The 14,529-nt window shown below is 38.1% G+C and overlaps 1 protein-coding gene across 9 annotated transcripts in view; it reads right to left on the bottom strand.

Moving 5' to 3' along the window:
- Window positions 1–14,529, bottom strand: part of PCDH15 (protocadherin related 15) — a 710,734-nt gene that overhangs the window by 277,054 nt on the left and 419,151 nt on the right. For all 9 annotated transcript variants that reach the window (XM_069795901.1, XM_069795896.1, XM_069795892.1 and 6 more), the window contains 2 exons: window positions 9,951–10,111; window positions 4,401–4,556 (listed from right to left, as the gene is read on the bottom strand). In XM_069795901.1, coding sequence (XP_069652002.1) covers window positions 4,401–4,556; window positions 9,951–10,111 — 317 coding nt within the window. The remainder of the gene's footprint in view (window positions 1–4,400; window positions 4,557–9,950; window positions 10,112–14,529) is intronic.

Genomic DNA, 14,529 nt, shown 5'->3' with positions numbered 1-14,529 from the left:
ACACATTCCACTATGTATATGTGCATACATATATATGTACACACACATTTAGGGTGGTTCCTTTGCCCCCCCCCCCCCCCCCAAAGTAGGGTGGGTATTTTCCTATTAACTAACTCTAATTAGCTAATTCACTTATAAATGCTCAGATAATAACATTTTGCTTAAAAAGCACATAGATATTTTAGGGAAACAGACATTCTGTTTTATATTTTTAAACTAAGATGTTAAACTTTAAAACCAATTTTAACTGTAACTTAATACGAATACCAGCATTGCCACTCAAAGCTGAGCCACCAAGTCAAACAAACATTACTGGCTCCATCAACGCTAACAAGTATGAGAACAATCATACTGCAGCTACATGAGAAGCGCATACTTCTAATACAATAATTAAGACCCTTCTGAAAAAAGTATTTCCTCAATAAACGTGTAATGATAATTTTGATACTTAGATGCAAAAGACACATTTTCAAACCACACATACGCTGGAGGGGAACTTTAATTTTCTCTGCACGTTTTACTTTTGGATCACCTTATCCAGGTGTCTTCTATATATACAAGTATGAATGACAGAAGAAAACCTTAAATCCCTAAGGAACATTCGACAATATGCAGAATAGATCCAAATTTCTACAGAGACTATCTATGTATAGAGATTTCTCGGGATTTTTCGGATCCAGATATTTGAAGCAGTAGACTGAGAAATTATGGTATTTCTCATCTCAATGCCTGAGATTAAACATGACACGATGAAAAAAGGCTATACAACACCTTAAGTAAGGAAGGAAAGACGGGACCATGGCTTTTTCATGAGAGAGACCACAAAGCTACCAGATTAGTAAGTACACGTATTTTGAAGGATTTGGGAAGTTTGCCTTAAGGCATAGAATTTGCTTTCTTCATGCTCATGCACTTGAGGAAGAACTTAGAGGTAGGAGAAGGGAGACCACCAAAGGGAGTATTACCACTCAGAAATACTGAGGCATCAGCAAATAGGTGTTAATGATAAAATTCTCTACTCCTGAAACTGAAGGATGGCTTTGAAAATCAAGTAAATGCTTCCATGGTATTTCTGAACTTACACCCATGCAACTTCTGATGCTGTGACAGATGCCTGTGAGAACATGGAAAAGTTTGATACAGATTAGTCAGTATTTCTTATAATAAGAATTTTAATATATACATGTTCACAAGCAACTGCAAAAGAAAAAAACTGGTCAAGAACTGTTACTACACTGCCTTTGATCTAACGTATTTTACAGCTACAAGTGATTGAAACTTGGGTGAGCTCATTAGGAAAGCACAACTTCATGTTTCCCAATCCTTAGGCTCTTCCTCGAGCATCTGCAAAGGCCACTGACAGAGAAAATACAGTGGATTAGGGGAGCTTTTAGTCTAACTCAGTACAGGCATCCTCCTTTTCTAACCAATCAAGTATAAAAATTGAGCTACCTTTTGGTATAAACCAAAACAGAAACTACCCTACCAAATCCATCTCATTCTAAGCCTTCTGCAAAAACATGGGCTTAATTTTAAACCATGTCTTTTTATGTGCAAATGGAAAAGACACATGTGAAACTAGGATTTATGTTGGTATTACAATTACCCTCAGCTTCTTTTACAAATTAATTTTAGTATGTTGTAGACAGCTCAAATATAAAGAGTGTTTGACATAAACCCCATTCTATTTCTCCAAAATATAATTCTGCTCCTTGACATTTCTGAAACCGAAAAACTACCAAATAAAGCAAGATCTAGCTACAGTTATTTGTCTCATATTACAGGTGCCAATAGTAATATAATAGTTTTGACTACTTTGGAAAAATCTTAGCCCTAGACTTTTCTCTCTAAAAAACATTTTGGGGTAATGGCAAGGCTGAGAGACATTTGCCCAGGATTTCCTTACAGTAGGCGTATACAGGAGGCATGATACTTTGGGGAGATACTACACCTACAAAGCACACACACTGTCAAGCTGGTTAGCACAAGAGCTATAAATCCAACATTTACTGTGTATGTGCAGATGGATTAAACAGTACATGTGGAAAGTCCACCTAATGTTTTGTACAAGCACCACTGACAGTAGTATGGTTGTAAAGCCACAGTGCACATGTTCTTCTTTAGGACAGCCAGAGAGAGGCATCGCAGCTGACAGGAGAAACTGCCAAGTACAACCCTGTAAAGCACCTGAACAAGTCAGTCCTCAAATTGACGCAGATTAAATTTCCTGGCTAGAAAAAATAGGAGATATTTCTGATGCTCACACATATGGTAGCTGTAAATAATAAAATCTACTTGTCCTTTGATTTGCTTTATGTTACTTATGTAAGAGAAATTTCTGCACTTTTTATTTCACAATCAAACTAAAAGCAGAAGACCAGAAGCAATCAAAAAATAACCACAAAACCCTCATTCCAGTGCACTCCTAGAGTTAAATTCACCAGAGGCAGTGCCAATTACTAGCAGAATAAACTATCATTAAAAAAATGTATTCACTCACTAAAACCTTTGAAAAAGTCTGAGGTGTTTTGTGAGCTTTTTTTTTTTTTTTTTGGTTAATTAATGAGAGCATTAACCCACCGGGTACTGCTGAAGGGCACAGTGGTGCCATGTCAGAAGCTATAAGCGTAACAGTGATAAAATGAAACGAAGAAGCTAATTAAATCAGGACTGCAACTGGTGGAAAGAGTAACGTTGCATTTTGTCCAATAATGATGCAAATACATGATTGCACATACTTGGAACACTGCTAAATTTCTGAATATAAACAGTTTTAAATGGTGCATTTTTCACTGTGTGTTTTGGACTTCTTTCTATTTATGGGAAATCCTTGCTTCCTTAGTATTACAGCACTGACACACTACCTGCCTTCAGTTTTACTGCAAAAATTACGCAGGCCTTGGAAGCGATCTGGGACCTGCATCACAGCCCGTACAGGCATGTCTGACTTCTATTTATGTTGCCTATACTCAAGACCAAAAGCACTTCTGCAACAGGTCTGCAAAAACATAGAAATTAAAATTACCATTGTAAAAGCCAACTTGAAAACAATTTAAATCATAAGGATGACTTTACTGGTAACTCATACAGATGGTATTTTGTGACCTCCAAATTCTGGTGGTAAGAAACATTGACAGATGGATTGCCGAAAATTTGTCTGAAGGGAAACAATCTCAATTTAAAAGGTGTCACCAGTCAGGAGACCAGTAAGTTTGAAAAACCTGTATATCCTTATCTCAACTTCAGGTCTCTACTCAAAAATAATGTGTGGATTTTGGTGTTTTTCCTCCATACTTTTGGCTTAATTAGGCCTAAACTCATCAACCAACTCTTCCACTCCTTCCTTGGGGCCTGTAAGATGTCCTGCACATCACTACACCTTGGTCACTTAGAGCAATGTAGTGATTGTAACAATACACAGACACACTGAAAAGCTGAATCTCCCAAACACACAAAACTATTAAAGTTTTTTTTTTGAAACAGCAAATCAATTCTACTAAAATCAAACAACATGAAAGCAGTCACGTTCTTTCACAGAAAAACCCCACCCAAACCCAAATCCAAATCCCAGTAGGGACACAATGCACACTGCGTATTTAAACAGCCTAATTTTCTTAAATGCAACTGTAATTCTTTCAATCTTTACCTGCAGAGGACTGACCCATCTTTCCATTCTCCTCTTAGTTTCAGTCTGGACATTTCCACTTCTGCATGTAAGTTCCCCCTTCCACTTGCTATTACTAAAGCCCCATGATACTAATTTACTGAAAGCACAGATCCTTTGCACTGATTATTAGCAGATTATTCACTCCCTAACAGAATTAAAAAAACCCTCAACTGTAAAGTGAAATGAAGTTGTACCAGCTCAAGAAAGAAATAAATTTTTTCCTTCAAATAACACGGAGAAGTCTATCCACAGCTCTCTCTTCCATAAAAAAATAAAGCAAAATAATTCCATTCACTGACGTCATTTCATAAAGAGAAACCACAATAAACCAAAACTGCACTTTGCCAGGCTTCAATATTGTTAATAAAACCTTTTGAACTATTGGCTTTACATTTGTTTTTCATAAATAAATTTGTTTTACTTCCAGGTTTGTTGATACAACTGCATAATGCAGTAAAACATCATGTAAATTTAACAGAAATCAATGCTTCACTCATTGAGCTTCAGACTCTAGTGTCTTCTGTAATATTACAAGCATCCTGATGAAACGCTCACATGCTAAAAACTGAAATATATTGTCTGTGCTGTGTTTTTCTAAAGTGACACAAATGTAAGGGATTTTAAAACAACTGATTTTACCGGGTTTTCAAATGAGGAGTGAAAGAAGTGAAAGCCAACATTTAGCAATGACACCACACAAGAGAAAGAGAAAAAAAAGGTAAGCCGTTCTGACCTCATTTACTGCCACATAGTATCGCTGCTGCTGGAACTGAGGAGAGTTATCGTTCCTGTCTCTCACCACAATCCGCACTTCGTGGTTGATAATGGTACCAACCTTTTTGTTAACACACTGGACTTGCACCACAATGGACTGAATGGACATTGGCGGCTGTAAGTGAAAGTACATTTTTATAATACATAACCAAAACATGAATTAACAGTTAAATTTTCCACTGATGTTAATATTGCTCATGTTCACTTATAGCCCATCAGCCTGCCTGTGTTACGTTTAATGCTCTATACCTGGATTAAACAGCTTCTCTGAGTGTCCTGACTACAGCTCATGCTGGCAATATTTTAAGTAGCCTGTATTTTGCAGGCCCAGCTTTGCCAGCTGTATGTGCTAACACAGAAATAAAAATCCCCAGCACGATTAGCCCTTCACACTTCCCTTGAGAACTAAAAAAAAAAAAAAAAAAAAAAAAAGCACATCTTTTGAACATCTTCCGATTACTAAAGATACCTAGAAAATGTCACACATTTTAACCTTTGGTTTATTAATATTGGAATTGAAAGGTCAGGTCAGAAATAAATTCAATATGCTACCACTTACATTTACCAAGTAATTTAGAAACAACTTGGTCACCTTTAAGTGTAGACAATCCAGGGTCCTGTTGTTTTTACTCCAGTGAACATCATAATATTCAAAGAAAAATAACTCCCAAACTTGATAAATGGGTAAAGAAATTTAAGCTGGAAAGGCTACTACTACCTACCTGAGTTAATAAAACAATTCTAAGAAGAATAAAGGAAAAGGCATCTTTGGTTGAAATGGAAATTCAGAGACACTGCTATGGAAATACAGCATTCCAGCACAACTTCTATTCACAATGTTCCCACTGCGGCAAGTGCCAATTTACGTATTTGAAGCAACAGTCTGGCATGTAAAATACTGACAGCAAGTCCGTTTTGATTTTCTGTCTAACACTCAGCAGAGAGTGAGAAAGCATGGGAAGGGACAAATTGAAGAAATACTATATTTATTATCCTCAAATTCTTCAAGAAAATAAACAACTCAAAAACGTAATTTAAAGATGCCTATGCTATACTGTTCTGTACAGTGAATGCTACCAGGTTTTTGTACTGAGATTCCGAGACCTATAATTTAATCATAATTATATATCTAAATAATTATGCTTTCACTCATTCTAAATGCTACAATTTCTTTGATAAATTGATTTTTTCCAGTTTTGCTATGATGGATTTTGGAACCATATGGCATTCTTTACCTTTCAGACTTTGGCACCAATCGGTTTTTAAAGAGTCAGCAGACTTGGGAAAAGAAGAGGCCTTTATGGTGGTGTTGAGATATTAAGTGAAATATGTATTCTTCCCTACACACTCATCTTCAACTTTCTCTGAGGTGAAGTACAGCACGACCTTAAGTCAATTCTCTTTGCTGTAAAAATCTGCAGCCAGCTATGACATGGTTCTACTTTTATCAGAACTTGTAACACAGGTAGGAACATACCAAATATCATCTGTAACTTAAATTAAGCCTCTAACATTACAATCTCAATTTATTTTTCAAGCTGGCATTCTTTGCAAAAGATCCAAGAAGTTTTAGGCTACCTTTAATACACTTCAAACATTACTGAGTTTATCCAGATTTATTACCAATGCCCAAGAAAAACATAACTAGTTGTAACGATAAATATGTAAATACATGATGTTCTGGATTTGGTCTTTTTCACAAGAACATGGAAAAAAATATTTTGTTGTCTTTGGCCAAATATGGCAGTACAGGACCAACTTTACTTTCACATTCGTACAATTTCTGCGGGGTCAGTGGTTAGATTTAAAATCAGGTCTTTAAACAAACACTCATCAACCTAGACACTTACAGACAATATATGTAAGTACAAAATGGAAAAACATAACAAATTTTTATGATACTGGGGGCCAATTATCCCAACACCTTTCAGCAGTTCCTTTCACTGATGAAGCAGTTCTGCTTCATCGCTATTCATCCTTCCTAAGTACTTGAAGTTTTGGAAGAAAAGTCTGGAATTTTCTTTTTATCTGATTTTGTTTGGAAAACATACTGTCATTCTTAGTAAAATCAATCAATGGAATCTAATAAGATTGTCTTTCAAGAAAAGTAATAAACAAGAACAGGATCAGGCTAACTGAATCAGCAGGGAGTTGACAAGTGGGCACATCAGAAAGAAAAATAGGAAGAGTATCCAAATATATTGAATGCAATTGTATATGCACCATTTGTGAATCAGAGACTACAGTCTTTGCTCTGCAATACAAAAATTTAATTTTAAGGTTCAACTTAATAAAACCCCAAGTTTTATTGGTACTACTAAGTTTCACATGGTTTTAACTTGAAAGATGAGAAAAATAGTTTACCTTTTTTGTTTACAAAAAAAAAAAAAAATAGGAACCACACACACTCTTGAATGATTTTGCATTTTAGGGGTTAGTATAGCTCTGATTCTGAAGGCTGGAAACAGGCTTTAGATAAGAGCCATATTAATCAAGTTCATGACATAAATTTCACATTTTTACTCAATCAGTGGGGTTTTTGCGGGTTGCTTTCATTTTCTTTGGCTTGTGACTTACAGCAATTCATTGAGACCACAGTAGACAGCTACAGTGGGGCTCACAGCCAAAATCTCAATTACCTTAAATCTCAGATTTTCTTTTCATATCCAGTAAACCTTAATAAACACAAATGAGTAATTTTACTCAGCACTACAGTACTAGGGATAAGAAGTGTAACCGTTCATAGTAAAAAATGATGAAATAATCCCTTAAATACCAATGTTAAAACACCAATATTGTCTATATATAACTAAGAAAATGTACACCCTCCACTTGTTTCCCTGTGACTTGAGTCTACTTCTTGCAAAGAACATCACTGCAAAGTGTCCGTACATATTCACAATAATGTGAAGTATTTGTGAGTTTAGCTAGACTATTACTAGTATCAGAAATCAAATACTTTGGAAAGGTTGTTTTGGTAAAGCAGCTCAGATGAACGAACCTGTAGAGAGAAAAGTGTTGCTAAAAAGGGCACTGAAAAAAGAACTAGCACTGATCTAACAGGAATTAATTTCATCTCCTAATGCCATATGGATATGCAGACTTGCGTGGGCTGATGAAGAATTGACCTTACATTTCTTAGAGTGGTTCTTAAGCCTCACCTCCCATTAAGGGCTCTCGCTTTTTGCTCTGACTTAAAAATAAAACTGAGAAGCCAAACATGTTCCAGCACCTTCCTGTCTCCTCAAAGGCAGTCGGCCGTTTGGCACTTGAGAAAACGCCGACTCTCTGTCGATGCACCAGGAAGTCTTTTGCCACCATGTCCACTGTGCCATGTTTTGTGCTGCATACCTTTGCTTCACATATGAAAACAGTTTGTGAATTAAAACTAAACTAAGAACAGCTGAATTCAATTAGCTCTTTTAAACTAAAAATGGAAATGAAGAAAAATTCACATGTTTCTGGTACTTATGAATGTATCTCAAAACACACGGAGAAGACAAATTAATCAATCAAGCTAATATAAAACAAACTTTCATGCACTCCAAGGAGAACTCCTGATCTTTAAAGCACTCTTTCCATGTTGATTACACTCACTTTTGAGTCAATTTTCCTTTCAGGTTCTGATGAACTGCAGCAACACTATAACACTGTAAGAAAATGTCTCTATTTTTAAAGTGTTTCTCTTCAATGAAGTTAGCATAGATGAGAACACTCCTATTTGTTTCGTGCTTTTAATCTTTCTTTTTATAAAAATCAAACTTAGCCTGACAATATTTCTTTAATGCTATCAGGAACGAGCATACCACACAAATTTTATGCTGCCTTAAAAACAGAATCTAAACTAGCATATCCTCAATTGAGTATGTCAAGATTTATAAGTGAATTGTAACATTCACTATTCCTTTGCTCTCTCTCACATCCCTTAAGTTGAAGAGGGAAAGGCTGTGGACGTTGCCTACCTGCACTTCAGTAAGACCTTTGACGCTGTCTCTCATGGCGTACTCCTTGAGAAGCTGGCGTCTCATGGCTTGGACAAGTGTACTCTTCGCTGGGTAAAAAAATGGCTAGTTGGACGAGCCCAGAGGGCTGTGGGTGAATGGAGTTAAATCCAGTTGGCGGCAGGTCACAAGCAGTGTCCCCCAGGGCTCAGTATTGGGCCCAGTTCTGTTTAATATCTTTATTAACGATCTGGACAAGGGGATTGAGTGCACCCTCAGCAAGTTTGCAGATGACATCAAGTTGGGAGGCAGGGTCAATCTGCTTGAGGGCAGGAAGGCTCTACAGAGGGATCTGGACAGGTTGGATCATTGGGACAAGGCCAATTATATGAGGTTCAACAAGGCCAAGTGCCGGGTCCTGCACTTCGGTCACAACCCGATGCAGCGCTACAGGCTTGGGGAAGAGTGGCTGGAAAGCTGCCCAGCAGAGAAAGACCTGGGGGTGCTGGTTGACAGCCGGATGAATATGAGCCAGCAGTGTGCCCAGGTGGCCAAGAAGGCCAACGGCATCCTGGCCTGCATCAGAAATAGTGTGGCCAGCAGGAGCAGGGAGGTGATTGTCCCCCTGTACTTGGCACTGGTGAGGCCGCACCTCGAGTCCTGCGCTCAGTTTTGGGCCCCTCACTACAGGAAAGACGTGGAGGTGCTGGAGCGTGTCCAGAGAAGGGCAACCAAGTTGGTGAGGGGCCTGGAGCACAAGTCTTATGAGGAGCGGCTGAGGGAACTGGGGTTGTTTAGTCTGGAGAAGACGAGGCTGAGGGGAGACCTGATCACTCTCTACAACTACCTGAAGGGGGGTTGCAGTGAGGTGGGTGCTGGCCTCTTCTGTCAGGTGGCTGGAGATAGGATGAGAGGAAATGGCCTCAAGTTGCAGCAGGGAAGGTTTGGATTGGATGTTAAGAAAAATTTCTTTACTGAAAGTGTTGTCAGGCATTGGAACAAGCTGCCCAGGGAAGTGGTCGAGTCACCATCCCTGGAGGTATTCAAAAAGCGGGTAGACAAGGCACTTCAGGACATGGTTTAGTGGGCATGGTTGACAGCTGGACTCGATGACCTTAAAGGTCTTTTCCAACCTAAATGATTCTATAATTCTAAGTCAATGTACACAGCTAGAGTAGGCTTTTAATAAGTGTCACGGGACACAAGGTGAGCAGCACTTCTTCCAGACAAAGGAAGCAAACAAGAATAAAAATGTTTTTAATTCAGTAAACAAGTCAAGTTCGGTTCGATATATATTTCTGCCAACCCACACATCTATTTGTTTGGTCTTTATTATTGCGTTTATCCACATATAATAATTGTGTGCATAATCAAGCTTCTGCATGCTTCCAATAAGTCCTAATAAAGAATCAAATTAGCCCTGTTCACATCCGTCTGGGAACAAAAGATGGATGCAGCTATTACATTCTAGTGGGTCTTGTGTTTACTGTCTTTCTATGAGCATACACAGATTTAGAAATTGATGTCTATGGGGAGAAAAGAAAACAAACAGCAAACCCCAAACTTACATCTCTGTCCAGAATTCGGCCAGTGCTATTTAGGTATAACATCTGGCTGATAGGATCAAGGATCACCCAATAATCTACGTTGTCCTTTAAGGAGAGTTCAATGGTGGGGTCTGGCCCTCCTGCTGTCCCTTTGATCAGCATATTATCAACCAGGATAGTGCCTGCAAAAACAATAAACACACGAGGGAAAAATTTATACAGGCATCCACATTTTTATGTATTTTCATAACAACTGCAACACTAAAAACACTGTTTTCTAACTAGGGTTTCTGGTATTTTATGTTTTGAGTGAGGTTTAAAAAGTCTGAAGCTTATTATCTGTAATGAAAAACTGCCTCTGACACTGCAGCTACTTCAGACAATACCAGAAGAAGCACTTGCAATGCACAATAATTTAAGTTGACAATGAGACCCATCATATACAGCTATCTATTTAAAATTATGAGGGTTTTTTCCTCCGTTGAGCAATCATCACCCAATCTCACCTCAAACAAATGAAAGCACTGAAATAACAACCAGAACCGGAATAAATTTTCTACAGCAAGAGTGACACATCGAGGCAGGGGGGGAACAGACAAAACAAAACCAAACAGTTGCATAAAGCTTTCCAGCAAAAAAAAAGGTTTTATACCTTGAGTTGCTCTGCAACAAAAAACTAAGCTGCAGCATAAAGACAGGAAAACTAGGTCTACCAAGACAAAGGTAGTATTTAATTAGGATCAGCTATCTATTCAACATATATACCATGCTTTTTTTCTTTTCTTGTCCCATTCTGTCAGTTAAAAGTCATGCCTAACAGCTCTATTAGTCAGTTCACAGTACCCATGATGTACATAATTTCCTGTGTAAAACACTCAACTTACTTTCCAAATGTCAAGCCTTACTAACTACCCCAAACGTTGCACTCTGGTGCCTCAGCATTGCATGCACAATATTTATAAACACTTCTCTAAGATTTCGTTTTTCTGAAAAATTAATACTACCCAGTTTTCTTCACACTGAAACATTAAATGAAATTATCTTTATTGTAGTTCATCAACAGTTATGAAGAAAATCTGTGAACATCACCAGCTGCAGAACACCTACATTAGCTAAAAATATTTATCACGACTGCCTTTATTAAGGGCTCAAATAGTTTATTTCAAAACGCAGAGTAAAGTTTCCTTACACCTTCACTTTATAACAACAGCAACTCCGTATAAATATATGCATCTGGGCGGAGCAGCTCCGAGTGGGGCCTACGCTTTTTCCGGATAAAACAGTAAAACTCATTACTGCTCTTAACCGCAGCAAACTGGTTTACAGTCCTATTGAGGAAAACACCACAGTAACATTTTTTCAATTGTTTATTTTGAAACTACTTTTTATAACACAATAGAGATGATGGGAGGAAATACTGCCAAACATCCATAACTTTGCACCAAAGACTGGTTTCAAGTTAGATGAGCAATACCCTTTTAGCCACAAGAAACACAGTTACTACCCATGCGTTTTATGGCTATCAGCACCATTTCTTGTGCAATACCATCTGTACAATTATACTCTGACCCAGCAGCTTGAACTGGCATACAGCTTTTGAAAGATCACCACTAGTTTTAATAAAAAGAGGATTTCACCAGGAAAAAACAAGCTGATTACCAACCCTGTGAGAGTTCAAAGTGTTTATGTCTAGTCACCAACTTCTCTAAAATCTATAAACTCCACCAGCTTCTGTATATTGCCCTCATTATTGTGCCTCAATGATGATGCAAAGGAAGGTCAGCAATGCAAATTTGAGGTCATCTGAACAAAAGGTGCCCCAAGAAAAGGCTCCCTGAAAAAAACACCAAGATAACAAACACCACAATTGCCCTTCAGCTTCAGTTGTTTTGATTTTTTTTCCAGTCTTCTTGTTCAGGCCTGAAGGCAAAGTCGAAGTTCTGGCTACCTTTTCACCAGCACTAATCCCAACAGAAGGCTCTATGCCTCCATTCAAATGGCTCTCAAGGAAAATAAAAATGTGCAATTTCTACCTGTAAACAACACAGCATTAAGCATTTCAACAAGGGCCACCTGCACATAGCAAATCTATAAGGTAGTGTTCATAGAAAATACTATCCGTACAAATTCTTGGTGGGAAAAGGAGGAGCTTAAGGGATGGAAGAACTGGGGCAAGTGAAGTAACCAAATGACACAGAAAAGGGATTAGGAGAGACTTGTGACAGCATTGGAAAAATATACTGCGAGGGATAATTAGGAAATAGGGGAAGGGAAAAGCATCAACAGCTTCTGTCTTCTCTCCCATGTTGAAGACTAATAAATCCATGAGGAGCAAAGGGGCATCACAGCACAAGTTACAAGGGCACAGAGCTACCACAGCTGCCTGCCAATACCATGCTTTCAGATGCATAAGCAATCATGACATATAAAAGAGAGTTTATTTCTCTCCTCTGAAAATTGTTTAAAACAATAAAAAATCAAGATTGTCCTATAATGAAAACTGGCCCCTGGTTTCTACAAAACTCAAGATTATGAATATCATCTAACATCAGTGGGTCTTGATTGAAACGACAGTAGCAAAGGGAAATTACTTTCAGACTTTGCAGTCGTACTGCCTGTAGAGAAATCCAGCATATGCAACGCTAAAGGAATTAGCCTGATAATCGTGGCAGAGCTCTGACTGCTAATAGAACAGTCTGCGGGGCCATGCCCCTGTGAAGGTAGTGATTACCCTCCCATGAACTGCATACAAGAGATCAGAGAAAAAAAAAAACGTATCTCAAAGGCACGTATAAATTCCTCATGGCACAGCGTGCATTTGGAAGTGGCAAGATACAAGAGCCCTTTTGCACGTTAAGGATTGCAAAAAAAGAAGTATATATGTAGATGTCGCAGTCTAAAATAAGAGGAAAGTGCTGCAAAACAAGGCAACAGTGGTTTTAACAGTGTCCTTAGTGACATACACCAGATATTTTACTACCTGGAATTTGCAGGTAGGTTTGGTTTGGTATACGCTACGTACACCAAGGTTTGCTGCTCTTTGTCCAAGGAGGCTTCATCCTCCCTTGCCTAGTTTCTAGAAGATTGACCTGCCAAACTCAGCCTTCTACGAGGGCCAAAGAGCTCAAAAAACTTTAATTTTTAATGAACATGAGAATGATTACAATTACATACTTAAAAAAAAATAAATATATTTAATCGACTTAAAATCTTGATGTGATAATGAATTTCGTACAGTCTCTAGTAAAACACTGCTACTACTTAACTGACCTCACTGCTTTGAATTCTGCATCTCATTTGACTTTCCTCTGTTGCACTCTCTAACAGCTATCTACTTGACTTAACAAAGCACTTCTATTTGGTTTGTTTTGATACAGTGATTCTTTTGTTCTTAAAAATTGACTGGTTTTTCTTCAGATATTCATGAGGCACTTGTACTTTCTCGTCAAGAGACAGCAGTTTGCAAATAAGCCTTTTAATAGCAATCCTTAAAGTATTATTCTTCTATTTTACAAAGAATCTGACATTGTGGGTCTCCCCGCCCCCGCCCCCCCCCCTTTTAGATATCTATCATTTTGTTCCTTACATCCTGCCTCTGTCCTTGGCCTAAAATGCCAGGGAGGTAAGCTACTAACAATAAATCTAAATACATGCAGTTCGATGTGACTGCATCAACAGTTTGTTCATTAACTCTCCACACACGCAAGTACAAAAGCAAACTCATCCCTTGATATTTGCAACACGCTAATACAGTAAGTTTAGACAATCTGCTTTTGTAATTTTTACAACAAACAAGCTCAAACATTGCTCTAGGTGTTATAAAAGTTACATTCCTTCTTCTGTAATTATATTGGAAGTTCAATTTTACAGTATGGGGGGGATGAAGAGTTGGTCAAAGTCTGCTGAGGGCACCTGAACAGGATGCTGCCACTCACTGCGAGGAGAGAGGTGGTCCACGTAGATGCATGCTTCTCGTACCAAACTCCTGGGAAGTTGCCCAAATGTTCAATAGTATTTCAGCACTGTTCCCCGCACTTCTCGTCATGTGTGCACAAGCCATTGAAAAGGACACCAGGGACTATAATTAGTGATATTCTTCCTAGCTAATTAAAAAAAGACTGATGTGAAAGTTAGATTGCACACCAACACAAATAGATTTTAAGAACAGCTTTTCATCTTGTGTGGAGACCACAGTTTGGCTGCTTGTCGACCTTCACTGAAGCCTGATTGATGACCGAGATGTCTTGTGGGAAGACAATACAGATTTTTCCAAGGGATTAGTAGAGAATAAGCCTCAAAGAATCAAAGTCAAGCAAGCTGTTGGCTAAGAAACAACAAAAAAGGCAGAAACCAACAGACTGTATAAGAGAGAAAAGATCTATTATTTTCAGGTATAATTCATTTTTCTGAAAGTAAAGACATTAACTCAGAAATGTTATCTGAGCTTGTTGGGAATTATTCAACAAGTAGCTACAAAACAAGACAACAAAAATAAAAATTATCGAGTGCTGTTAGTATTATAAGAACAGTTCTACACTAGACTATTCCTTTGAGAGGAATCCAGAAGCTGAAAATCTTCATTTGACTGAAATAATAGGGC

The sequence above is a fragment of the Haliaeetus albicilla genome, chromosome 11 (assembly GCF_947461875.1).
Source record: "Haliaeetus albicilla chromosome 11, bHalAlb1.1, whole genome shotgun sequence".
Classification (NCBI taxonomy): Eukaryota; Metazoa; Chordata; class Aves; order Accipitriformes; family Accipitridae; genus Haliaeetus; species Haliaeetus albicilla.
This window is presented reverse-complemented; position numbering and strand designations above follow the sequence as displayed.